The sequence below is a fragment of the Musca domestica genome, unplaced genomic scaffold (genome assembly GCF_030504385.1).
Source record: "Musca domestica strain aabys unplaced genomic scaffold, Musca_domestica.polishedcontigs.V.1.1 27, whole genome shotgun sequence".
NCBI classification, from domain to species: Eukaryota; Metazoa; Arthropoda; class Insecta; order Diptera; family Muscidae; genus Musca; species Musca domestica.
Window position 1 is genome coordinate 11,203,183 of NW_026712286.1, and position 27,701 is coordinate 11,230,883.

Here is a 27,701-nt window from a genome sequence, read left to right on the forward strand (position 1 = left end):
TTAGCAAACGTGGATTTTTTAATTTTTTTTCAAAGTATTAACAAACGTGGATTTTTTAAAAAAATATTTTTTCAAAGTTCGAAGCAACGTGGATTTTTTTAAAAATTATTTTTTTCACAGAATCCAAAAACGTGGATTTTTTAAAAAAATATTTTTCTACAGAATGCAAAAACGTGGATTTTTTAAAAAATATTTTTCTACAGAATGCAAAAACGTAGATTTTTTAAAAATTATTTTTTTTTCAAAATATTAACAAACGCGGATTTTTAAAATTTTTTTTCAAAGTATTAACAAACATGGATTTTTTAAAAACTATTTTTTTTCAAAATATTAACAAACGCGGATTTTTAAAATTTTTTTTTCAAAGTATTAACAAACATGGATTTTTTTTAAATTATTTTTTGAAAATATTAACAAACGTGGATTTTTTAAAAATTATTTTTTTAAAATATTAACAAACGTGGATTTTTTAAAAATTATTTTTTTAAAATATTAACAAACGTGGATTTTTTAAAAATTATTTTTTTAAAATATTAACAAACGTGGATTTTTTAAAAATTATTTTTTAAAATATTAACAAACGTGGATTTTTTAAAAATTATTTTTTTAAAATATTAACAAACGTGGATTTTTTAAAAATTATTTTTTTTTAAAATATTAACAAACGTGGATTTTTTAAAAATTATTTTTTTAAAATATTAACAAACGTGGATTTTTTAAAAATTATTTTTTTTTCAAAATATTAACAAACGCGGATTTTTAAAATTTTTTTTCAAAGTATTAACAAACATGGATTTTTTAAAAACTATTTTTTTTCAAAATATTAACAAACGCGGATTTTTAAAATTTTTTTTTCAAAGTATTAACAAACATGGATTTTTTTTAAATTATTTTTTGAAAATATTAACAAACGTGGATTTTTTAAAAATTATTTTTTTAAAATATTAACAAACGTGGATTTTTTAAAAATTATTTTTTTAAAATATTAACAAACGTGGATTTTTTAAAAATTATTTTTTTAAAATATTAACAAACGTGGATTTTTTAAAAATTATTTTTTTAAAATATTAACAAACGTGGATTTTTTAAAAATTATTTTTTTAAAATATTAACAAATTCTCCAAAGTTTGAAGTAGTGAGGATTTTTTTAAAAATCACTTCCTCAAATTTCGAAGCAGCTTAGATTTTTTAAAAATAATTTCTCCAAAGTTTGAAGCAGTGAGGATGTTTTTTAAAAATCACTTCCTCAAAGTTCGAAGCAGTGTGGATCTTTTAAAAATTATTTTGTAAAAATTCAAATCAGCGTGGATTTTTAAAAACAAATATTTTTTTCCGAAAAAATAAACGACGTAGATTTTTTAAAAATTATTTTTTTAAAGAAATCAAAAATATGGAGTTTTTGAAAAATATTAAAAATCCAAATTTTTCAGAGTTCAAATAATGGATCTCCTACATAATGTATTGAGTCTAAGTTCCCCTTTAGTGTGTGGTGAATTTCGGTAACAAACATTTTGAATGTTTCTGAGCTGGCAATGCTGACGGTTGATGCCCGTGCTAAGCTGCTCATGAGTCGTCCTAAAAATTGCATCTCTTTGGCTTAGATAAAATTTCGAAACCACGATTTTTGCTAAAATAAAACTACGAGGAGTATCGTTATTTAGTTTTTAAACTTTAAATGCCTTACTGTAGTATATTTCGTGTACATTTTGGAAAAAAAGATTTAAAATGAATAAAATTTCACTAAGGGTCTCCGAGCAAAAGAAACCTGTAGACGTTAAATATAGGATCCAATTAAAATATCGGATTTAATGCAGCATAGACCATTTTTTATCTATTTAATACTTATTTCCCAAAAAATGGCCATATGTCCTTTTATTCTGCATTTTAGAGAAGTGGTATCAAAAATGAAAATATTTTCCATAAAATTTCATCAAGGGTCTCCTACCGTAAGATATCTGTAGATATAACATATACCCTAAAAATATTAAGTCAAGTGTTTTTTAGGTCTAATTGATACTTTGTTCGAAAAAATGGCCAGATTCCCCTTAATACTTTATTTTAGGCAGGGGACATTAAAGGAGAAAATATTCTCCGCAAAATTTCACCAAGGGTCTCCGACCGAAAGAAATCTGTAGACGTAGCATATATCCTTAAATTATCGGTTCCAATATAGCCTAGACTATTTTTTTATCTACTTCATACTTTTTTCCGAAAAATGGCCATATGACCCTCTATACTCCATTTTAGGAAAGTGGGACCAAAAAGGAAAATATTTTCCATAAAATTTTATTCTGGGTCTCCGACCAAAAAAAATCTGTTGATAAAACATATATACTAAAATTATCGATTCCAACTTAGTGAAAAGTGTTTTTATGTCTAATTTATACGTTGTTCGAAAAAATGGCCAGAACCCCCTTAATACTTTATTTTAGGCAGGTGACCCTAAAGAAGAAAATATTCTCCATTAAATTTTACCAAGGGTCTCCGAGCAAAAGAAATCTGTAAACGTAGCACTTATCCTTAAAATATTGGTTCCAATATAGCCTAGACCATTTTTTTTATCTATTTCATACTTTTTTCCGAAAAAATGGCCATATCTACTCCAAATGGCCACTCTTTACTCCATTTTAGGAAAGTGGTACCAAAAAGGAAAATATTCACCATAAAATTTCACTATGGACCTCCGAGCAAAAGAAATCTGTAGACATAGCATATATCCTTGAAATTTTGGCTCAAATATAGTCGAAAGTGTTTTTCAGGTCTAATTTATACTTTGTTCGAAAAAATGGTCAGATCCTCCTTAATAATTTATTTTAGGTAGGTGATATTAAAGAAGAAAATATTCTTCATAATATTTCACTAAGGGTCTCCGACCAACAGAAATCTGTAGACGTAGCATATATCCTTAAAATATCGATTTCAATATAGCCTAGACCATTTTTTATCTACTTCATACTTTTTTGCGAAAAAATGTCCATATGCCCCTTTATACTCCAATTTAGGGAAGTGGTACCAAAAAGGAAAATATTCTCCATACAATTTTACCAAGGGTCTCCGAGCAACAGAAATCTGTACATATAACAGGTATCCTAAAAATGACCATTCCAATACAGCCAAGAGTATTTTTAGGTCTAATTGATACTTTGTTCGAAAAAATGGTCAGATCCTCCTTAATACTTTATTTAAGGCAGGTGACATTAAAGAAGAACATATTCTTCACAAAATTTCATCAAGGGTCTCCGAGCAAGAGAAACTTGTAAACGTAGTATATATCCTTAAAATATTAGCTCAAATATAGTTTAGACAATTTGTTAGGCCTAACTCATACTTTGATCCATAAAACGACCATACCTTCCCTAATACTCAATTTTAGCGTAGTGATATCAAAGAAGAAAACATTCTCCATCAAATTTCACTGGAGGTCTCCGACCAAAAGAAATCGGTAGACATAACATAACGTCTCGAAAATATCGGTTTTTGAACTAACCTAATGAATTTGTTTGACTATTTTGTACCATTATCAAATTAATGGCGAAGCTCCCAAAATAAGTCTCTGTAGAAAGATGATGCCAAAGGCAAAAATACTTTCCATCGAATTTCCTTGGGAGTCTCCTAACAAAAGAATTCAGCAAATGTAGCACAAAACCCTGAAAAGACCTTTATAATCTAACCTAATGAATTTATATCAATATTTTGAGTTATTTTCAAACTAACGATAAACCTCCTAAAATCCGTCTATATGTAAAAATGGTGTCAAAGGCAAAAATATTCTCCATCGAATTTCATTGGGGGTCTCCAACCAAAGGAAATCTGTAGATATAATATATATCCCAAATTTATCGCCTTTAATCTAATCTACTGAGTTTCTTGGAATAGTTTATACTACTTTTAAATTAACAAAAAATCTCCCAAAATGCGTCTCTGTAGAAAAATAGTGTTAAAGGCACAAATACTCTCCATCGAATTTCCTTGGGGCTCTCCAAACAAAAGAAATTAGTAAATATAACACAAACCCCTGAAAAATCCTTTATAATTTAATCTACTGAATTTATATCAATATTTTGATCTATTTCCAAATTAACGATAAATCTCCCAAAAGTCGTCTTCCTACAAAAATTATGGTAAAGGAAAAAATATTCTCCATCGAATTTCATTGGGGGTCTCCAAACAAAAGAAATCGGTAAATATAACACAAACCCCTAATATATCAGTTACAACTTGCTACTATACACCAAACAGCTGATCACATGAAGGCAGGCGTTGTTACACAGCTTGTTTACATTTTAAGCGGCATTGGCAGCGTTGCCAACCTCCATTTGTTATTATTCGTTACGGTTCATATGGAATCTCTTAATTTGAAGTACGTCTTATGTCAACTTTCTTATTTTTCATCATAAACTCCTATCGAATATAACAACCAACTTCCCTATTGTTATTATTTGTTAAGAGTTCATCTGGAACCTCTTAATTTAACGTATGGCGAATGTCAAACTTCTTAATTATTCCTTGTAAAACTAGGAAAAATATTGTTTTTTTTTTTTTATTTAATAAATTTTATTTTAACAATATTTTATTGCAATTTTTACAATTATTTTACAAAATAACAATTTTTTACAAACTATTTTTTTAATTTTTTATCTTAATTAATTTATTTATATTTATATATATTTTTTTTTTTTAATTACCTTAAAAACTATAAACAAAATTTTTGTAAATTTGAAAAAAAAAATACTATAAAACAAAACAATTATTGGGCAATATAAACGAAATACGATATAAGAATAATTGTAAAAAGAATGGTGAAAAAAAAACATTAAATGAGGGATGAAGGGACAAAATGTGGAACAGAAATGGCGCCCAACGGGAGGTTATGGTGTTGCATTATAATAGGCTCGAAAATATTGAATAAGGTAGTTCTAGCTAAGTCTATTTGGATAGCGGAAATACAATTTAGGAAATAAATTTGAAAATTAAAGACTGAATTACGTCATTTAATTGGCGCCCAATGTGGGAAAATATTTAAACACGCAAAGATTTAGAAATCATCTAGGCAAACTTTTTTTGGGGTTTGTAGATATCATTCCTGGATTATTTAGTTGGAGAAAAATAATGAAAATCAAAGTTCGAATTTAAGTATTTGATATGGCGCCCAACGTGGGTCATGGCATTTTTACAAAAAAAGCTCTTGAAAATGATATGTCACTCCTGAATTATTTAGGTAGAGATATATAATGAAAATCGAAATTTCGAATTTAAATATTTGATGTGGCGCCCAACGTGGGTCATGACATTTTTACAAAGAAAAGCACTTGAAAGTGTTTATTACGGTCCAATTGGAGTTAGATGCTTTCATCCTAGCCTAATTTGATGTGGATTTGTGCCAATAAAATACCGGAGGGGAGAAGGTAAGAAATTGGCGCCCAACGTGGATTGTCATTTTTTACATAAATGGGTTTAGAGAAACCATTACCAAGACCTATTCGGATTTAGATACCTCCAGTTCACACCAATGTTGTTTATATAATGATAAAGAAAGTAGGGTCGGAACATGTAAGGCAATGGCGCCCAACAGCGGGTCACGCAGTATTCATCAAAATCCGGGTTGATTTTTGTAACGATACACAAAGCAATTTCGGTGGAAGTAATTCCAGAAGAAATTATTAATAAAAAATGGCGCCCAATGGCGGGCAGAGCTTCTGACAGCCGTTTGATCTTGGAAGTGAATAAGTAATTAGTGCCTATTTAGGTCTAGTCATATTTAACCCAGCCAATTTATCTAAAAAAATATAACGGATAATAAACGATGGATTTGAAATTCGAAATGGCGCCCAGCCGCCTTGATGAGTGCTCTGGTAGGCTAGGTAGGTCTAAGCACATCCTTCTAAAGTAATTTTGACAGAAAAAAATATGGGGAATTATGGATTATCTTAGAAGTGGAAATTGCGCCCAACGCTTGGCAGTTGTGAGTTATTGATAACTGTGGCGCCCAACGTTTTCCCTGATTTGAAAATCCATTTTTCCGTAAAGAATGTCTAACGAAATTTTCAATAACTCTAACCCTAAGTGGCGCCCGAAATAAGAAGGGACAATTTTGGATGTTATTAAATGGAAAATGGCATCCAACGGTTGGAACTGACACCCAGTCGTCATAAAAATGATTCTAGGTCTATATAGTTGGTGGCTATTGATAAAAGTGGCGACCAATTATTTTTTTTTGAAAATCTTGAAAACTTGACTGTAAGTGGCGCCCAACGTTTTACTCACATGTGAAATGAAATATCCCTAAAATGATTATTCTAGAAATTTTTACTCATAAATTGCATAGATGCTTGGTATAAAATGCATATTAACAAAGCTGGCGCCCAACGTATAATACAAAATTTCAAAAAGAGTAACTCGCTTGGGTAGTTTGCCATGAAAACATTTGTCCAAACCTATTTAGGTCTTTTTTTCTTTCACAAAAATAATCCATGTCGCATGCAATGACATTAAAACCAATTGGCGCCCAACGTAAAAATTCCTTTGACTATCCGAATTTGTCATTAACTTCTATTCTAGAAAATTTTTTAAATATAATTTGTGTGGCTTTTTTTCAATAAATTGACATAAAAATAAGATTTACATAAAAATGGCGCCCAACGTGTAACACAAATTTCAAAAGTTGTGACAAATTTCAAAAATGTGATAACAGATGAAAACATGTATCCTAAGGTAATTACTTTTGGAAGATTTAACAAAAAAATGTGGCCCGTTGTGTTCGCTGACCTTTAAAGAAAGTGGCGCCCAACGTGAAATTTCCCTTGGTCTTACAATTTGACATTGACAAATATTCCAGAAATTTTGACACATATTTTTAGTAATTTCTCCAAAAAAAAAAAAAAAAATAAAATACGAAGAAATACATTTTACAAAAATGGCGCCCAACGTATGACACGATTTTCAACAGTTGTAACTCATTTTAAATAATTAGTGAAGAAAACATATATCCGATACTATTGGCTTTTAGAACATTTAACAGAAATGTGCGACTATTTCAGAAAAATTTTGCAAATTATTTTAGCATTTTTTTTCCAAAAAATTGATGAAGAAATAAAATTTACAAAAATGGCGCCCAACGTATATCAAGATTTTGAACAATTTTCACTCCCTTTAGGTAATTAGTGATTAGGTAATTAGATATATTCGATACTATTGGCTTTTAGAACATTTTACAAAAATTTGCGACTATTTCAGGAAAATTTTTCAAATAATTTTAGAAGCTTTTTTCAAAAAATTTACGAAGAAATAAAATTTACAAAAGTGGCGCCCAACGTATATCAAGATTTTCAACAATTGAAACTCTCTTTAGGTAATTAGTGATGAAAACATATTTCCGATACTTTTGGTTTTTAGAATATTTAACAAAAATGTGGCCCATTGTGTTCTTTGACCTCAAAACCAAGTGGCGCCCAACGCGAAATTTCCCTAGGTCTTACAATTTGACAGTAACAAATATTCCAGAAATGTTGACACATAATTTTAGTAATTTTTCCAAAAAAAAAATGACGAGGAAATACATTTTACAAAAATGGCGCCCAACGTATATCAAGATTTTTTAGCGAATTTGACATTAGCGACTATTTCGGAAAAATTTTGCAAATTATTTTAGCAGTTTTTTTTTCAAAAAATTGACGAAGAAATAAAATGTACAAAAATGGCGCCCAACGTGTATCAAGATTTTCAACAATTCTAACTTTCTTAGCTAATTTGTGCCGGAAACATCTATCCAAGACTATTTGCCGTGGAAATGTTTAAAAAAAAATGATCCGATATGTTGTTCGCTGACCTCAAAACCAAGTGGCGCCCAACGTGAAATTTCCCTTGCATATCCGAATTTGACATTAGCAACTATTTCAGAAAAAATTTGTAAATAATTTTAGAAGTTTTTTTTCCAAAAAAAATTTACGAAGAAATAAAATTTACAAAAGTGGCGCCCAACGGAATGTTTAAAAAAAAGTGACCTGATGTGTGGTTCGCTGACCTCAAAACCAAGTGGCGTCCAACGTATAATTTCCTTTATCTATACGAATTTGACATTAGCGAGTATTTCAGAAAAAATTTGCAAATCATTTTAGAAGCAATTTTCAGAAAATTGACATAGAAATAAATTAAAAATAAATGGCGCCCAACGTATATCAAAATGTTCAACAGTTGTAATTTTCTTAGCGAATTTGACATTAGCGACTATTTCAGACAAATTTTGCAAATAATTTTAGCAGTTTTTTCCCCAAAAATTGGTGAAGAAATACATTTTACAAAAGTGGCGCCCCACATATATCAAGATTTTTTTTAGCGAATTTGACATTAGCGACTATTTCAGAAAAATGTTGCAAATTATTTTAGCAGTTTTTTTCCAAAAAATTGACGAAGAAATACATTTTACAAAAATGGCGCCCAACGTGTATCAAGATTTTCAACAATTCTAACTTTCTTAGCTAATTTGTTCCGGAAACATCTATCCAAGACTATTTGCCTTGGGAATGTTTAAAAAAAAAAGTGATCCGATATGTTTTTCGCAGCTCTCAAAACCAAGTGGCGCCCAACGTGAAAATTTTACTTTGGCTATCCAATTTGACATAAATGATGATATTCTAGCAATTTTTTTTCGGATATAATTTCTTAAACTATTTTGTGAAACTCCTCGATTTTGTGACGGATTTTTTTAAATGAAATTTTTAACCTGATATAAATACAAAAAGAAGCTCTTCAGACTAACGGCGGCAGGCTACTACTATTCAATCATGTTGAACAGCAGGCATGAGAAGATCATGCCAAATATCTGGGGGGGAGAAAAAATAAAAACCAAATTAAAATAAATTCAAATAACTATTTGATCTCTTTTTCTCACCATGACAATCGCCACGCCAATGGAGGTGCCACCTATAACTGCGGCATGATCACGTATAAAATTCGAGGTAACATAGAGGCAACCCTGATTGTATAAATTCGTAATGGTGGGGAATATTGTGCACTCCTTGCGTTGGCCACCAAAGATCTCCTGGCAACAAGATTCAGGTATGGGACCAAAACGATTCCAATCATGCCAGGTGTCAACACCGCAGCACTGGAGACGTTCTTGGGTTTGATCCCAGGCAATGGTAATGTCACGGCGACTGCCATACAAGGCCATGGAGGAACGCATTTCCTGAAAAGAAAATTTTAAAATAAAAAAAAAATCAAAATCAAATCCGGATAAAACTCACCTGCCGCATGGTTTGCTGGACCCTTTCACGGAATACATAACCCAAAATCCCACCAATCAGCATGGTTACAAAGACCAGAGCCACCATTATGAAATACTGCACAAAGAGAGAAGAATTCAATCAACAAAAAATCAAGAGAAATGAAAGGGGAGAGAGAATCTCCCTTACCGTCAGCAGCAAACATTTCACCTCCTTGCCCGCTCCCACACAGCCTAAAAAGGACAGCAAACAAATGGCCACGGAGGTAACGAGTAGAACATAAACGGCACCGGAAAATAAATTTGTACCCAACAGCTCATTCATAAAACTACGATCGACCAGGGTCCAGAGACTCAGGCAAAATACAGTGGCACCACCAACCTGAAAAAAAGTTTCCAAATAATTTATGATTCCAAAGAAGGTCCAGTAAAGGTTACTTACAAAAATCACAAAATTCGATACAAACAAACTGTACTTGACGAACTGCCCGCAGCAGTCCATGCGCGAACTAAAACCCATGCTGTCACCCTGGAAAGAGAGAGAGAGAGAGGAGAGAGGAAAAACATTTATAAATTTTCAGGGTAACTAGGAAGTTTTGGGAATGTAAAAATTTGGGGACTCTGAAGATCGCCAGAGTAAATAAGGCAACTAGAATCAGAGCTCCCTCTAAAAGAGTAGAGTATCTAAAATGCAGGAAAAAAGTGCAGCTGGCTTGAGAGACATATACTCTTGAGCAGATCAAGTGATCTCTAAATTTTAATAGCTGGTCTCAAAGGCCCCTACTAAAGAACAGCTGGCTTCAGAGGCCTCTAGTGTAGAGTAGTTGGCCACAGATGCCTCTGGTCTTAAGTAGCTGGTCTCAGAGGCCTCTGGTGTTAAGTAGCTGTGCTCAGAGGCCTCTCCTGTTAAAAAGCTGGGCTCAGAGTCCTCTACTGTTAAAAAGCTGGGCTCAGAGGACTCTAGTGTAAATTAGTTGCCCTAAAAGACCTCTAGTGTTGAGTAGCTCGCCTTCGAGGCCTATATTGTTGAGTAGTTGGTCTCAGAGGCCTTTACAATAGATTAGTTGGCATTAAAGGCCTCTGCTGTTGAGTAGCTAGCCACAGAGGCCCCTACTGTTAAATAGTTGGCCTCAGAGGACTCTTCTGCAGAGTAGCTGTTCTGTAAAGTAGCTAACCTCTAGTGTAGATTAGATGCCTTAAAGACCTCTACTTCAGAGGGGCTACCCTTAGAGGCCTCTACTGTAGAATAACTGGTCGCAGAGACCTCTACTGTCGAATAGCTGGCCTCAAATATCGCCAATGTTGAGAAGCTGGTCTGAGAGACCACTGGTGTTAAGTAGCTGGGCTCAGAGGCCTCTGCTGTTAAGTAGTTGGGCTCAGAGGCCTCTAGTGTAAAGTAGTTAGCCTCGAAGACCTCTAGTGTAGAGTAGCTCGCCTTCGAGTTCCCTATTGTTGAGTAGCTGGTCTCCGAGGCCTTTACAACAGATTAGCTGGCCCCAAAGGGGTCTACTGTTGAGTAGCTAGCCGCAGAGGCGTCTACTGTTAAATAGTTAGCCTCAGAGGGCTCTACTGCAGAATAGTTGGCGTCAAAGAGCTCTACTGTAAAGTAGCTAACCTCTAGTATAGATTAGGTGCCTCAAAAGCCTCTACTGCAGAGTAGCTGGCCTCAGAGGCTCTATTATATTAGCTAGCGGCCCTAGGGGCGTCCACCGTCGAGTAGCTGCCCTTAGAGGCCCTTCTGTCGAGTAGGTGTTCTCAGAGACTCCACTGCAGTGAATTTGGTCTCAGAGGCCTCTAGCGTAGAGTAGCTCGCCGTAGAGGCCTCTATTGTAGAGTAGCTGGCATCAGAGGCCTCTTCTTTAGATTATCTGGCCTCAGATACCTTTGCTTCTGAGTAGCTGACCTAACAAGTCTCTACTCCGTATATTTGCGTTTTTTTATTTTTTCGGAATTTTTGAGTAGCTGGTCTCAGAGGTCGCTTCAGTCGAGTATCAGGCTTTAGAGGACTCTCCTGTAGAGTAGCTGGCCTCAGAGCCCTCTATAGTGAAGTAGATGGCCGTATTGTAGCTGGCATCAGAGACCTCTACTGTAGAGTAGTTGACCTTAGAGACCTCTACTGCTGAGTGGCAGGCCTCAGAGGTCTCTACTGTAGAAAAGCTGGCATCAGAGGCATCTATTGTAGAGTAGCTGGCCTGAGAGCCCTCTATTGTACAGAAGCTAACCCAATAGGCTTCTACTTTTTAATAGCTGGCCTAAGAGGCCTCTACTGTAGAGTAGGGCTGTAGAGTAGAGGCATCTACTGCAGAGTAGCTCGCCTCAAAAGCCTCTACTGTCGAGTATCTGGCCTCAGAGGCCTCTACTGTGGAGTAGCTGCCCTCTAAAGCCTCAACTGTCAAATAGCTGACCTCAGAGACCTCTACTGTCGAGTAGCTGGCCTCAAATATTTAGCTGATATCAGAGGCCTCTACTGCCGAGTAGCTTGTCTCAGAGGCCTCTATCGTAGAGTAGCTGGTCGCAGAGACCTCTACTGTCGAGTAGCTGGGCTCAAATATCTCCACTGTAGAGTAGCTTGCCTTAGTGCCCTCTAACGTAGACTAGCTTCCCCAAAGCAATCCACTGTAGAGAAGCTAGCTTCAACCGTTGAGTAGCTGAGCTCAGAGGCCTCTACTGGCTAGCCTCAGAGGCATCTGTTGTTGAATAGCAGCCGTCATAAGCCTCTACTGTAGAATAGATGGCCTAAGAAGCCTATACTGTAGAGTAGATAGCTTAAGAGGCTTCTACGGTATAGCAGCTGGTTTTAGAGGTTAGAGCTACCCTCAGAGGCCTCCATTGCAAAGTAGCTGGACTCAGAAGCCTCTATTGTAAAGTAGCTGGCCTCTACTGTAGAGTTGCTGGTATCAGACGCCTCTACTGTTAAGGTCTCTACTGGTAAGTAGCTGACCTCAGAGGCCTATACTTTAGATTAGCTGGCCTCAGATGCCTCTACTGCACAGTAGCTGACCTTTAGGGCCTCTATTGTAAAGTAGCTGACCTTTAAGGCCTCTATTGTAAAGTAGCTGGCCTCAGAGGGCTCTACTGTTAAGTAGCTGACCTTAGAGGCCTCTACTATTAAGTAGCTGACCACTGTAGAGTAGCTGGCCATAGTGCCCTCTAACGTAAAGTAGCTTCCTCAGAGCCCTCCACTGTAGAGTAGCTGGCCTCGGAGACCGCTACTGTTGAGTAACTGGCATCAAAGGCCTCTACTATAGCGTAGCTGTACTCAGAGGCCTTTACTGTGGAGTAGCTGTCATCAGAGGCTCCTACTGTAAAATAACTGGCCTTAGAGCACTCTACTGTCTGGTAACTGGCGTCAGAGGCCTCTATTGTAAAGTAGCTGGCCTCAGAGACCTCTACTGCGAAGTAGCTCGCCCCTACTGTAAATTAACTGGCCTCTAATGTAAGGTAGCTGGTTTCTGAGGCCTCTATTGAACAGTAGCTGGCCGTAGAGGTCTCTACCCTAGAGTAACTGGTCTTAGAAGCCTCTACCGTAAGGTAGGTTACCTCTATTGTGGAATAGCTGGCTTCAGAGACATCTAATGTGCAGTAGCTGTCGTCAGAGGCCTCTTCCGTAGAGTAGCTAGCCACAAAGGCCTCTACTTTTAAGTAGCTGGCCTAAAACGCCTCTACTTTAGAGCAGCTGGCCTTAGAGACCTCTGCTTTAGAGTAGCTGGCCTCTGAGGCCTCTAATATAGAGTAGCTGGCCCCAGAGGCATCTGCTGTCGAGTAGCCGGACTCAGAAGCCGACTTGAAAGACTTCTACATTTCAGTTATGAGTTGAGAGGACTTTAAAACTAAAGTAGCTGAGAGACGTCTGTACTTTTCCAGCCCAGCTAAGCATTCTCTGCTATAGAGTAGCTGATCTGAGGGGTTACTGCTGAAAAGTACGTGATCTGAGAGACCTCTTGTAATGAGTAGCTGCATTTTAGTTTCTCCGGTAATTTTTTTAATCTTGTCAGAATTTTTGAAAATTTTTTATTGTTTTTTTACTTTTGTTGTTAGCTACTCAAAACTTCTAATTAGCCACTTAATTTCACGGCACACCTCAAACCGAGAAATTTATGTAAATTTGCCCGCAATTAATTGCCCAGATTTTCAGAATAGCAGAACGCTGTAAATGCATTATTCAGAAAAACATCCGAAATAATGAGACGACTCATATTTAACAATTAATTAAAATAAAATTATCTAAGTGGCGGGATCTTGGAAGAAGGAACACCGAATTGCAATGACTGCGAAAGGGAAGTTTTGGAATTCAAACAACCATTTTTTTTGTTCACCTGCAATTAATTTAAATTTATTGCGAACTTTTTTTGTGTGTGAATTTAATTTTCTGGCGTAACTAATTTTGAGACATTAAGACAGTGAGACAGACAAATGATCGGATCGGATAAAGGCCACAATTCGAATTCACGAATTGAAAGCGAAAAATCTATGTTTGTCTGTTGGTGTGTGGTCAAGGTAAAGTCGGTGTGCGTTGTTGTTCTAGTTGCTGATATATATTGGAAATATGTTTCGATCATGTGTGTGCTGGTTGAGAATTACACTGAGTTTCAAATCAAACCTAATGGCTAATGGGAAGTAATTGTTTTTTTTTTTCGGAAATCAAATCAATGAAATTTATATCAAGTCATTTTTTTTTTTTTTTGGTTCGTTCAAATCTATGCTCACCTGATCACCCATATTCATTAAATGTTTTTATTGAAGTTTCGGGTTTTTTTTTGCAAGCGTGTTGAGAAATTAGATCGTCAGCTGTGATTCATTAACCAGCGAACAATTTTATTTTTATTTCCAGAATTTACTTCCATTTGACACTAGCAAACAATCGACGAACTTCAATGATAATTTGTTGTTTTTTACAAAAATAAAAAAAATATAAAATTAAACTCAATATTCAAGTAGTCATTGATAGGAGAATGTCGTGTCAAGTTAATGAGAAGTCAACACGAAATGTTGTTATAAGAATATTGAATTGAAAAATATTTAAAATTTTAAAAATATTTAAAAATAAACCATTTTTACTAGAGTTTTGAAAAAAAAACAAAATTTGGCGTTAGAATCCCCTGCTGTAGAGTAGATGGTCTCAAAGGCCTCTCCTGTAAAGTAGCTGGCCTCAGAGGCCTCTACTATTCAGTATCTGGCCTAAGAGGCCACTATTGCAGAATAGCTGGCCTCTACTGTGAAGTGGCTGACTTCAGAGCCCTCTACTGTAGAATGGCTGACCTCTACTGTAGATTGGCTGGACTCAGAGACATCTACTGTCGAGTAGCTGGCCTCAGAGGCATCTACTGTCGAGTAAATGGCCTAAGAGGCCTCTACTGTAGAGTAGCTGGCCTCTACTATGGAATGGATGGCCTCAGAGGCTTCTACTGTCAAGTAGATGGCCTCTACTGCGGAGTAACTGACTTCATTGCCCTCTATTGTGTAGTAGTTGGCCTTAAAGGTCTGTACTGTGGATTAATTGACTTCGGTGGCCTCTATTGCAGAGCAGCCGAACTCAAAGGCCTCTACTGTAAAGTAGCTGGCCTACGATACCCTTACTGTATAGTAGCTGGACTCATAGCCCTCTACATTAGAGTAGCTGTCCCCAGAGGCCTCTACTGTAGAGTACCTGGCCTCAGAGGCATCTACTGTAGAGTAGCTGCCCTCAGAGGCCACTACTGTAAAGTAGCTGGCCTCAGAGGCCTCGATTGTGGAGTAGTTGGTCACAGAGCCCTCTATTGTAGAATAGCTCCCCTCAGAGGCCTTTACTGTAGAGTAGCTAGCCTCAGGGTAAGTGGCATGTAGAGTAGGTGGCGTGTGGAGTAGCTGACCAAGCAAGTCTCTACTGTAGAGTAAATGACTTCAGTAGCTTGCTCTCAGTGGTCTCAACTGTGAAGTAGTAAAGACATAAAACTATAAAGACTGGGCAAAATGCATATGAGCTTTAATTTTTATATCAGGTAATATATGGCAGGCGACATAACAGAAATGCATTGGACATTTTAGAAAAATATGTTATTCCGAAATCGCCGAAAAATGGTCCTCCATTTTTACGCGGAAAAAATATCAGGTATGAAAGACATGTTCTCAAAAATTTATTCCAGAGCATTTCCTTGTACATTGAACCGATAAAAATCAACAACAACCCTTAAAATGTGTCAGCTCTGTTAAATTATAACGCCATCTGTTGAAGAAGAGTAACAATGTAATGTCCCATCTTATTATATTATATGTCTTTGGAAGTAGGTAGCTTTTGAGACCTCTATTGTAAAGTAGCTGGCCTCAGAGGCCACTATTGTAGAGTAACTGGCCTCAGAGGCCTCTACTGTGGAGTAGCTGGCTTACGAGGCCTCTACTATAGAGTAGCTAGCCTTGGAGGCTTCTATTGTAAAGTAGCTGGCCTAAGAGGCCTCTACTGACGAGTTTCTGGCCCCTGAGACCTCTACTGTGGAGTAGCTTGCCTCAGAGGTCTCTACTGTAGATTAGCTGGCATCAGAGGCCTCTACTGCCGAGTATCTGGCCTCAGGTGCATCTACTGTTGAGTGGCTGGTTGGCAGACGCTTCTACTGGAGAGTAGCTGGCTTTTGAGGGCTCTACTGAAGAGTAGCTGGCTTTTGAGGGCTCTACTGTAGAATAACTGTCCTCAGAACACTCTAATGTAGCGTGGCTGGTCTCAGAGTCCTCTATTTATAGCAGAATGCCGTCCCTAGTTAATGATAAGTCACTACGAAATATTGTTATTCAAATCTTCGCTTGAAAAAATATTTTTACAAAAATCAAAGTAGATTGGCCATTAAAAAAAAATATTTTAAAAAATCCAAGGTGCTTTGCACTTTAAAAAATATTTTTTTTCAAAATCCACGTCGGTTGATACTTTGAAAAATATTTGTAAAAAAATCCATGTTGCTTGGCACTTTGAAAAAATGCTTCAAAAAATATCCAAGCTGCTTGACACTTTAAAAAAATATTTAAAAAAACTTTGCAATTTTTTTTTTTTCAAAATCCAAGTCGGTTAATATTTTGAAAAAATATTTTTCAAAAAATCCCCTTAATTTTTTTCTATGAAAAAGATTTAGTTTTTTAAAAAAAAAAATAACACGTTTTTTTAAATTTATAATTAAAAGAGACTCTCTTTCAAAGTTTAAAAAAATGTGTATTTTTAATTTTTTTATTTCTTTCTAAAAATTTGTTTTTTTTTCTCGTCCTCACTTCCTTTGTCATTCATATCCACATATTGCCCTAGAAGCATGCTTCACTTTTTGTTAAACTCCTTCAAAAAGCCTCTCTCTCTCATCATTGGAATTTAATGTTCGTATCCTAAGTCATTTGACTAATAAAAAGTATATTTTAAAATTCACATCTTTCTTGTTTATAAAATTAGATTTTAATTTAAAAAAATATATCAATTTTCAATTAACCCCCCACGACGTCGGTTGATACCTTGAAAAACATTTAAAAAATATCTAAGCTGCCTGGCACTTTGAAAAAAATATTTAAAAAAATATCCAAGCTGCTTGACACTTTGAAAAAAATATTTTTTACAAAAAGCATGTTGCTTCATATTTTGAAAAAAATAAATATATTTTTTAAAAAAATCAAGGTTGCTTGGAACTCTGCATTTTTTTTCAAAATCCACGGGGGTTGATATTTTAAAAATGAAAAATTTTTAAAAAATACTCCTGGCTTTTTTCTATAAAAAATAATTTTTTGAAGAACTTTGTATTTTTTTTTCAAAATCCACGTGGGTTGATATTTTAAAAAAATGTTTTTCAAAAAATCCCCTTGGTTTTTTTTCTATGAAAAATAATTTTTTGAAGAACTTTGTAATATTTTTTTCAAAATCCACGTGGGTTGATATTTTGAAAAAAATATTTTTCAAAAAATCCCCTTGGTTTTTTCTATGAAAAATAATTTTTTGGAAGAAAAAAAACCCGTTTTTTGAAATTTTACATTAAAATAGTCTTTTTTTTCGCAGATTTAAATAATATGTATTTTTTTTAATTTTATTATTTATTTCAAAAAATAATTATTTGTTTTTTCTCGTCCTCACTTCCTTTGTCATTCATATCCACATAATGCCCTGAAAGTATGCTTCACTTTTTGTAAAACTGTACAAAAAGCCTCTCTCTCATCATTTGAATTTGGTGTTCGTGTCTTAAGTCTTTTGTATAGTAAAGGGTATATTTATATATGAATTCACATCTTTTTTGTTTATAAAAATAGATTTTAATTTAAAAAAAATATATATAAATTTTCAATTAACCCCCCACCACGGTGGTTTATAGACAAATTTGTTCAATTTCCCATTTGTATGTGGGGAGTGAAAAAATTTTTTGATAATTAAAGAATACAAAATGGTTTGTGGTGGTTGGCTCTCAGATAAAAATGGAAAATAAAATACAAATCATTATGAGATCGAGGCAAGTTGAAATTATATGAAAGGCTTGCTGAGGTGAATGCAATTTTCAGGGGTTTCGGTTAAAGTCATGCTGGAGTCCGACTCAGGAGTGACGACCCATTGAATGATGCTCGATTTTTTTCTACCCAAAATTATTATTTACTTAACGATGGCTTCTATAATTATTACATGACTTTAAATTAAAGCTAGAATTGTGGTACCAACAAAATGGGGAGGGGGGAAATTTTTTGTAATTTGCCTCTGTCGGCTGCTTTGTGCCTGGCATTCTCATTCATTCATGGCTGACAAGAGTTTGTGAGGTGTTTGCTGGTTTGTTTGTTTGTCTAGTGGGCTACTTCTTCTTCTTTTAAAATTCATTTGATGGCTGGTGTTTTCTTGGCTTGGCAAAGTCTCTCTCTTTGTTTGAATGTTTGGAGGTAGTGTGAATTGTTTTGTAGTGTTTTTCGTTGTTGTTGTTATTGTTGCCAGGGAATGTAGGTCATGGTTAAATGTACTTAATGTGGCTATGAAAAATTCATGAACAGCAATCAAACTAAGACCGGCCAATAACAAATATCACCACCAACCACACAAACCAAAAAAAAGACAAGGCATACAAAAAATTTTGGATAAATAAATATTTGTACTTTATGGCTCTGGCTTTTTGAGCAACAAATATCTGGCAATTAGCAGTGGTCGGTGGTGGCAGACTCGGAGATTTGTTTTCCAATAAATAAATATATTTTAAAAAAATGAACAATCACCTTTTTTTATCAAAACGACACTTTGTTTGGCTCTTTATTTTTTGGAGGTTGATGATATTCTTGGGGAGGTAATAAAGCGGTTTTGTGTGGGTGTCAAAAAAATTTATTTTCAAATATCCACACATGTGTGGGATATTCTCCACAGAAGCCTGAAAAAAATTCTGAAAATTTAAAAAACTCTTTGCTTCATGTGACTTAACACCTGGTGATGATGAATGACTCTATTTTGTATGGCAAATTATTTTTTATGATGCTCCCTGAAAAAAATAAACCTTTTTCGTTGTTATTGCCTGTTTTAAACTAAAAGAGTCGTAAAAAACCCGCAAAAAAAAAAACTTGCATCAAAACAATTGTTAAAAATTGTTGTGATACCTCCGTCATCCCCCCAGGCCTCCCCTCCGCAGGCCATTAAGCCCTGAACAATACAAGTCATTATTCATGTCGATGCCACCAGTGGTAGGTAAACATCTCCCCGGGGCTGAGAGATATTTGCTGGGTTGAAAACAATGTTTAAATGACATGTTTTAGAGCACCACAAAAAAGTCGCAACAATCATCATCAGCAATTTGCAATGCAAAAACAAATTTTAAGAAAATGATTCTGAATGATTTCATGCTTGACAAAAATTGATGATTCAGAATGAACTTAAAATGCGATTTAGTTAATAGGAAAAGAGAAATCTATTACTCATGGCAAATAAAAAAGGGTAAACTGAATGAAGATCAAAATTAAAAAAAAAAACTTTAGAAGTATAACTAAGTAAAATCTAGAAAAATCGCACATAGGAGATGACAAAGTCATAAAAATTGGTCTTAGGCAAATTTAATTTATTTTAAAATTTGTTTAATTTTTATTATTTTTTTTATTATTTTTTTATTTTATATATATATTTTTTTTTGTTATTTTTATTTTTTTATTTTTATTATTTTTTAATTTTTTTTTATTTTTTCTTTATTTATTTTTTAATGTTAACATTTAAATGTAAAAATTGAAAAATTTAATTTTAAATTGGCAAATTTAATTTATTTTAAAATTTGTTTAATTTTTATTATTTTTTTATTTTTATTATTTTTTTATTTTATTTTATTTTTTTATTTTATTTTATTTTATTTTATTTTATTTTATTTATTTTTTTATTTTTTTTTTTAATTTTTATTATTTTTTTATTTTTTAATTTTAACATTTAAATGTAAACATTGAAAAATTTTCAAAATTACATCTATGTTTTTTAACCCAAAAAATGCAAACATTCCCTCTGAAAAACAAAAGACTTAAGACACGAACGTGAAATGAAACAATGAGAGGCGCTCTTTACAAAAACTAAAGCATACTTTTGAGCAAATGTAGATGTGCACGACAAGGACTAGCAAAAATTAAATGTTTTTCAAAAAATTTAAATATAGTTTATGAAAAAATAATGCTCAGCCTCAAAATTTGAAAATGGACTCATTGTAGTAACTCCCCCACATAGGGGTTAAAATTTTGAATAACCAAAACGCTCATAAAATGCGAAATAAGCATTCTTTCCAAATTTCGCACATTCCAATATTTTAAAAAAGCCAAGTTTTGGTGTTAAGATGGTTTACGTCGGCCCACTCCTTCTAATACTTCCCACACAACGGGTCAAAATTTTGAATAATTATAACTCTCAAAAAAATGCGAAATGAGCATCCAATTGCTTTCAAACTCGGCACATCCCAATATTTCTATCAACACAAGATCTGGTGTGAAGGTGGTAGACATCATCCTACTTCTTCTGATACCTCCCCCACAAAGAGGTCAAAATTTGGAATAACCAAAACGCTCATAAAATGGGCTATAAGCATCCGATTCTCTTCAAATTTCACATGTCTCAATAAGTTCATTAATACAAAATCTGGTGTAAATACGGAATGTATCGAACCACTCCTTCTGGTACCTCCCCCACAAAGTCGTCAAAATTTGTAATAACCAAAACGCTCATGAAATGGGCTATAAGCGAAAATGGCGCACATCGGCCGATTCCTTCTGGTACCTGCCCCACAAAGGGTCCGAAATTTGGAATAACCAAAACACTCATAAAATTCCAAATAAGCATCCGATTCTCTTCAAATTCCACACAACCCAATATATATCTACTAACGCAAGATCGGCTGTGAAGATGTGACATAACGGCCCACTCCTTCTGGTACTTGCCCCACAAAATATCAATATTTTGATTAAACATTACAATACAAGTTAGATAGTTCTCTAAGTTATACAAGTTCGAAAGTTCTCTAAGTTGTGTACTTCCAAGAATTTTTATCAGGATTAAATGAAGTGGTCCAATATATCTGGTACTTCAAGAACTTTTCAACATATTTCACAAAGTTAGTCCATATCTGACTCATTTGTAATGTGGAACCTACCCCACAAAGTGTCAACAGTTTCAATAATCATAACCCAAGTCAAAATATATTTAAATATACGAACATAGACTGCAAATCCAATGAAAAGATGTTCATTTTACAAATATTCCCCTTAGAAAACAAAAGATTTAAGTCAAAAGCACCATTTCAAATAATGAGAGAGGCTTTTTGGAGGAATTTAACAAGTAGTATAGCATACTTTTAGGGGAAAATTGTGTGTTGAAGAAAAAGACAAATAGGTTCTTTTTAAAAAAAATAATATTAAAAAAAAAATTATTTAAATAAATTATAAAATAATGTGAAATGTGAAAAATATTTTTGAAAAAATATTTTTTGGAACAGTGTGGCTTGTTTGTTCGGGATACCGTAGTATTTTGTTGTTGCAAAATTTCTTTTTCTTCGTTCAGGTTGAACGAAAGCATAACAAGTGGAGAAAGATGTAAATGTTTATAAGTGCGGTTGTAAGATTTAGAAGACTTTCCAAAAGAATTTTAGTTTTATTTAATTCTTTGGTTCCTCTTCTATTGAGCTTACGATCTCGTCACTTGGGTAAAAAATGTTTTTTGTCATAGAAGTTATTTTTAAAATAACTTCTGGGGAGAATATCCCAGACAAAAAACAAGGGAACTGATGAGGATTGGTGGCTCTTTCCGAAACCTAGGTATTCCCTGCCTTACCCCCTGGTAAACATTACCATCGTTCTCCACTAATAAACAAACGTTGTTTTTATAAAAACAACAATAAAGGGATAAAGCCTAAAAATTTTGCAACAACAAAATATTTTTTGGCGAACTTTGAAAAAAATTGTTAGAAAAATATATTTTTTAATATTTCTAAAAAAATATGTTTTTAATATTTTTGAAAAAATATTTTTTCATATTTTTGAAAAAATAATTTTTAAAGACTCCCAACAAAGTGGATTTTAAAACACAATTTTGCAAAATAACGAGGGTTTTATAAAAAGTATTTATTTTTTTTTAAGGAACCAACTACTTGGATTGTTGCCGAATGGTTTTCTCTAAAATAAAAATTTCTAACTATTTTTTTCTATACGAGAAAAATTCATAACGATTTTTTCTATACGAAAAATTTTAACAATTTTTTCTATACGAAAAACATTTCTACTGATTTTTTTTCTATACGAAAAAAATGTCTACCGATTTTTTTTCTATACGAAAAAAATGTCTACCGATTTTTTTTCTATACGAAAAAAATGTCGACTGATTTTTTTTCTATACGAAAAAAATGTCGACTGATTTTTTTTCTATACGAAAAAAATGTCGACTGATTTTTTTTCTATACGAAAAAAATGTCGACCGATTTTTTTCTATACGAAAAAAATTTCTAACGATTTTTTCTATGCGAAAAATTGTACCCATTTTTTATATACGAAAAAAATGTTTATCGTTTTTTTTCTCCATAAAAAAATGGTTTTTGAATTTTTTATTTACCCAAAAAAATTACTACCAATGTATCCCTATACGAAAAAAATATATTTATTTTTTTCTATGCGAAAAAAAATTTGTAACGATTTTTTTCTATGCGAAAAAAAAATTTACCAATTTTTTATATACGAAAAAAATGTCTATCGTTTTTTTTTCTCAGTAAAAAAAAATTGTTTTTAATTTTTTTATTTACCAAAAAAATTACTACAAATGTATCCCTATACGAAAAAATATATAATTAATTTATTCTATGCGAAAAAAAAATTCTAACGATTTTTTCTATACGAAAAAAATTGTACCGATTTTTTTATATACGAAAAAATGTTTATCGTTTTTTTTTTCTATATAAAAAAATTGTTTTTGAATTTTTTATTTGCCCAAAAATTTACTCCAAATGTATTTCTATACGAAAAAAATATATTTAACGATTTTTTTCTATGCGAAATAAATTTTCTAACGATTTTTTTTCTATGGGAAAAAAATGTTTATCGATTTTTTTTTCTCTATAAAAAATTGTTTTTTAATTTTTTATTTACCCAAAAAATTACTACAAATATATCCCTATACGAAAAAAATATTATTTCACTTTTTTCGATGCGAAAAAACATATTTTTATATTATTTTTTAATAGTTTCAAATTAAATATGTATGTATTTGTATGTACTTACACTGAGGTCACTGATTACAAACGATGTTTTCGTAAGTCGACCAATTTTGGCGGCTGTTTATATTACACTGACACTCACGAAGAGAAGGGTTGAGAGAGGAGGCCACCTGTACAACGTATTGCAATTTCAAACCTCTCAAACTTCAGCAAAACATTCAGAATAGACGAGGGAGAGAGAGAGAGCGAAAGTTAACCGGCAGCGGAGAAGACGAAATTTGTTACACACGACAATCGTACAAAATTACAACACAACACAAGACAAAATATGAGATCACAAAACTCTCAGTCTCTGGTATTGGTTTCCCTCTCCTTTGGCCTCAAATTACAAATGACAACTAGACACATAGAAATAGAAGAAAAAAGCAAATAAATTTAATTAAAATATGATTCTCAATTATTTATTAGAAAATCATTTTAAAAAATTAAAGAATGCTTCGGCAGGTGTTCTTTTTCATTTGATTGGAAGAGAAATCTCCCACTGTAGCATTTAGATGCCAGAATTCGTTGTCGGTTATTGTTGCTGTTGCTACCGTTGTTTAATCTCAGTCGTTGTTGTTGCTGACAATGATGGAAAAAAGCGAAAGGAGGCTCGTACCAGCCTCCAAACACATAAGGTAGAAAACAAAAACAACAACAACTGAATAGCCACAAACCCATTCTGATTCTTGACCAATGTCGTTGGCTGTCCGTCCGTCCAATACTCCATTCTCTTGGTCTTGTGGCTTTTTGTTCTGAAGTTCGATTTGTTTAATAATTGTCTTTTTTTAAGTTTTTGTTGTTGCCTCTGTTTTGTTTTTTGTTTAATTCACTGCTCACACCATGCGCGAGTGTGTGACCGTATCGGAACAGTTACTGCTGACATGTATGGTCTGAAGCAAAATAAAAACAAACAAAACGAAACAAGTTTATGCTCTTTTTTTCGTTATTGCAATTTGACAAAAATATGAAACTGAAAAAAAAACTAAACCTGTATTACAGAGAGACAGGGGAACCAAATGAAAAACTAGACGTTTGAAAAAATTTTTTGAAAAAATCCAAAATAATATTTTAAAAAATAGTTTTTAAAAAATCCACGTTGGCAAAAATATTTACGAAAAAAAATATTTTTTTTTAAATCCAAGTTGGTGAATATTTTATTTATTTATTTTTTTTTTTTTTTTTTTGTTTTGAACCAAGTTGGTGAAAAAAAATATTTTTTTAAAAAATCCATGTTAGTGACTATTAAAAAATGAAAATCCGCGTTAGTGAATATAAAAAAAATATATATTTTTATAAAAATCCAGGTTGGTTAATACTTTACAAAAATATTTTTTTAAAATATATGTGGAGAATATTTTGAAAAAAACTTAAAAAATCCACGTTAAAAAATATATTTTTTAAAATATTAAAAAAAAAAAATATATATATATATATATATATATATATGTTTTAAAATCCACGTTGGATGATACTTTGAAACAATATATTTTTTTTTTAAATTCCATTTTGGCAAAAGTATTTAAAAAATACACGTCAGTTAATGTTAAAAAAATATTTCTTAAAAAATTCACGTTATTTCTTAAAAAATTCACGAATTTATTTTGTTTAAAAATTCTTATTGGTAAATATTTTGGAAAAATCTACGGTGGTAAATATTTAGAAAAAATCTTTTTTTATAGAATCCACGTTGGTGAATATTTTTAAAAATATTTTATTAATGAATTCACGTTACTTCGGACTTTAAAAATATATAATTTTTTTAAATCCACGTTGATTCGCACTTCAAAAAAAAATATTTTATTAATAAATTCACGTTACTTCGGACTTTTAAAAATAATTTTTAATTTTTTAAAATCCACGTTGATTCGAACTTCAAAAAAAAAATATTTTATTAATAAATTCACGTTACTTCGGACTTTTAAATATAATTTTTAATTTTTTAAAATCCACGTTGATTCGAACTTCCAAAAAATATTTTTTAAAAAATCCACGATGGTGAATATTTTAAAAAAATATTTTTTAAAAAATCCACGATGGTGAATATTTTAAAAAAACGAATATTTAAAAAAATATATTTTTTTTAAATCTTCGTTGGTGAATATTTAAAAAAAAATATTTTTAAAAAAAATCCACGTTGGTGAATATTTAAACAATATTTTTTTTAAAAACTCCTCGTTGCCAAAAATATTGAATATTTAAAAAATATATTTTTTAGAAAATTCGGGTTGTTGAATATTTAAAAAAAATATTTTTAAAAAATCCACGTTGTTGAACATTTCAAAAAAAAATTTAAAAAAAAAATTTTTAAAAAATGGTTTCTGATTTTTTTTAAATCCACGTTGATGAAAAACTTAAAAATAATATATTTTACAAAAATCCAGGTTGGTGACTATTTAAAAAAATATTTAAAAAAAAATCAACGTTGGTGAACAGTTAAAAAAATACTATTAAAAAACTATTTTTTTTTAATCTACGTGGCTTCGAACTATGAAAAAAATATTTTTAAAATATTCCTAAAGTCCCTAAGGACACTTTTTTCTATAGGAAAAAAATCTCTCAGGTCCTGAGAACACTTTTTTTTAAAGAAAAAAAATTCTCAGGTCCGTGAGGACACTTTTTTCTATAGAAAAAAATGTTCTCAGGTCTCTGAGGATACTTTTTTCTATAGAAAAAAATCCTTAAGTCCCTGAGAATACTTTTTTCTATAGAAAAAAAATGTCTCTGGTTCTGAGGACACTTTTTTCTATAAAAAAAATGTTCTCAGGACGCTGACGACACTTTTTTCTGTCCATCTGCATACGTTACTTTTGTCATAAGCCATTAATATATTCAAAAGCGAAACTTAAAAAAAATCGATGAATAATGTAGCTAAAATCATTAAAATACCGAATACGAAGACGAGGACCTGCACAGACAATTTTCCGTCCGAAGCTGTAGTATCCATTGCGAACTTCAAATAACAAATTTGAAACAATTCCGGTGAATACTGTCGCTAAAATCATCATAATATGGAATATCGGGAGGTACCGTTATATGGGGGCTATACGAAGACGTGGACCTGCACAGACAATTTTTCTGCCCTAGGCTGCAGTATCCATTACGAACTTCAAATACTAAATTTGAAACAATTCCCATAAATATTGTCACTAAAATCATCAAAATACGGAATATCCGGAGGTACCGTTATATGGGGGCTATACCAAAACGTAGACCTACTTGGCTCATTTTCAATACCAAAAGTCCTGCAGACATAATACACGTTTGAGTAAAATTTTATCAATCTACTTCAATTCGTTCGGAAGCTAGAGTGATTTCCACAGACGGACGGACATCGCAAAATCGACATAGAATTTTATGCTGATCAAGAATATAAATACTTTGTGGGGTCTAAAATGTATATTTCGAGGTGTTACAAACGGAATGACAAACTTAATATACCCTCCATACTATGGTAGAGGGTATAAAAATTCCTCAGTCGGGGGAGGACACTTTTTTCTATAGACAAAAAATGTGCTCAGGTCCCTGAGGACACTTTTTTCTACAGAAAAAATAATTCCTCTGTCCGCTGGCGACACTTGTTTCGTTGAAAAAAAAAGAAATTGAAAAAAAACTTAAAATTATTTGTTTTCTTGGTCCCACTGTATTTAATTTTGTTTAGTTTTTTTCTCTTTTTTTAGTTTAAATTTTTGTTTTTGTTTTTTTTTTTTTTGTGTTTCAATTTGATTTTGCTAATCTGTTCATAAATTCTATACGATCGATTACGTTGCCGTTTTTTTTCAAATTTTAATTTAATTGCAAACTCTATGAATTTGGGTTACAATTCAATTTTACAGAAAAAAAAACCAAAACTAAACAAAAACTTGTTTTCAAATTCACTTGCAAAAGCCTCCATCAGGCCAGCGCAAACAACACCAGCAGCACCAGCAAAAACATGCTGCAGCAGCAACAACAAACAAATTATTGCATAATTGTTTCTATTTTATTGGAGGTTCAACAGCAGCAGCGGCAGCAACCACAACACCAAAAACATGCAGGTTCATGACAATTTTTTTTATTTTTGCCAGACAAATAGAGGCAAGGGTGACTTTAAATAAAAATTTATATTTGCTTTGAAAAAAAAAATGCTGCAATTTTTTCTTTAAAATATTGTTTTGTCTTTCCTTTAAAATTAAATAAAATCACACCTTTTATTTTATTTTTTTGGCTTTTCTGTTAATTTCTACCGCCTTCGGTTTTATTTTTAATGCCAAAAAAATTAATTTTTATTTATTTTATTTTCTTTTCTTTTTTTCGTCTGTTTTTATTTAATCGAAAAAATTTAGTTATCCGTTTTCTTTGTCTGCGATTTGTGCGCCCGCGCTTTAACTTGAAGACGTTTTGTCGTCGTCAAACCGTGTTCGTTCGTTTACTTGCAATACCGTCGTTGAACTGAGACTGGGAACACTTTGACGTTGGGGTTTTTTATAATTTCTACCAACAAAGAGAGGCTTTGTATTGCTGGCCAGCCAGCCAGCCAGCCAACCAGCCAAAAACACAAACATACACACTCCTCTCTCCCCCCATCCACCTGTATTTGTAATTACTCAGAGCTCCACGGCTTACAATACCGTAACAAAAAGAGATTGGTATTCATAAAGAAGAAATAAACAAGGTGTTTGATAAGGAGAGGGAGTGAGAGAGAAATCTTCTCACTACATAACTGGGATTTCGAGGAGAAAATCCAAACAAATAAATATTAAGGGGGCTTTACACTCTATGTTTTTTTTTTTTCTTTTAAAAAATAATAAAAAAAGGATTTGGAAAAATTGAGAAAAAGATATTGG

General features: G+C 32.7%; 1 protein-coding gene across 1 annotated transcript; it reads right to left on the minus strand.

The window, feature by feature from the left end:
- Positions 1 to 5,225: 5,225 nt before the first annotated feature.
- On the minus strand, positions 5,226 to 27,317 carry LOC101891268 (CD151 antigen). Its single transcript, XM_020039963.2, has 7 exons — positions 27,063 to 27,317; positions 22,901 to 23,234; positions 9,663 to 9,749; positions 9,411 to 9,602; positions 9,243 to 9,338; positions 8,888 to 9,184; positions 5,226 to 8,818 (listed from the first exon to the last, which is right to left on the minus strand). Exons 3-7 carry the CDS (start codon positions 9,738 to 9,740, stop codon positions 8,771 to 8,773), a joined length of 711 nt encoding a protein of 236 aa, XP_019895522.1. The 5' UTR covers positions 9,741 to 9,749; positions 22,901 to 23,234; positions 27,063 to 27,317; the 3' UTR covers positions 5,226 to 8,770.
- Positions 27,318 to 27,701: the final 384 nt, after the last annotated feature.

Coding starts and splice junctions, on each gene's coding strand:
- LOC101891268 (XM_020039963.2), bottom strand. CDS start 9,740: ATGGGTTTTAGTTCGCGCATGGACTGCTGCGGGCAGTTCGTCAAGTAC. Junction 9,603..9,662: donor TATCGAATTTTGTGATTTTT/GTAAGTAACCTT, acceptor ACTTTTTTTCAG/GTTGGTGGTGCCACTGTATT. Junction 9,185..9,242: donor TCCAGCAAACCATGCGGCAG/GTGAGTTTTATC, acceptor TTTTCTTTTCAG/GAAATGCGTTCCTCCATGGC.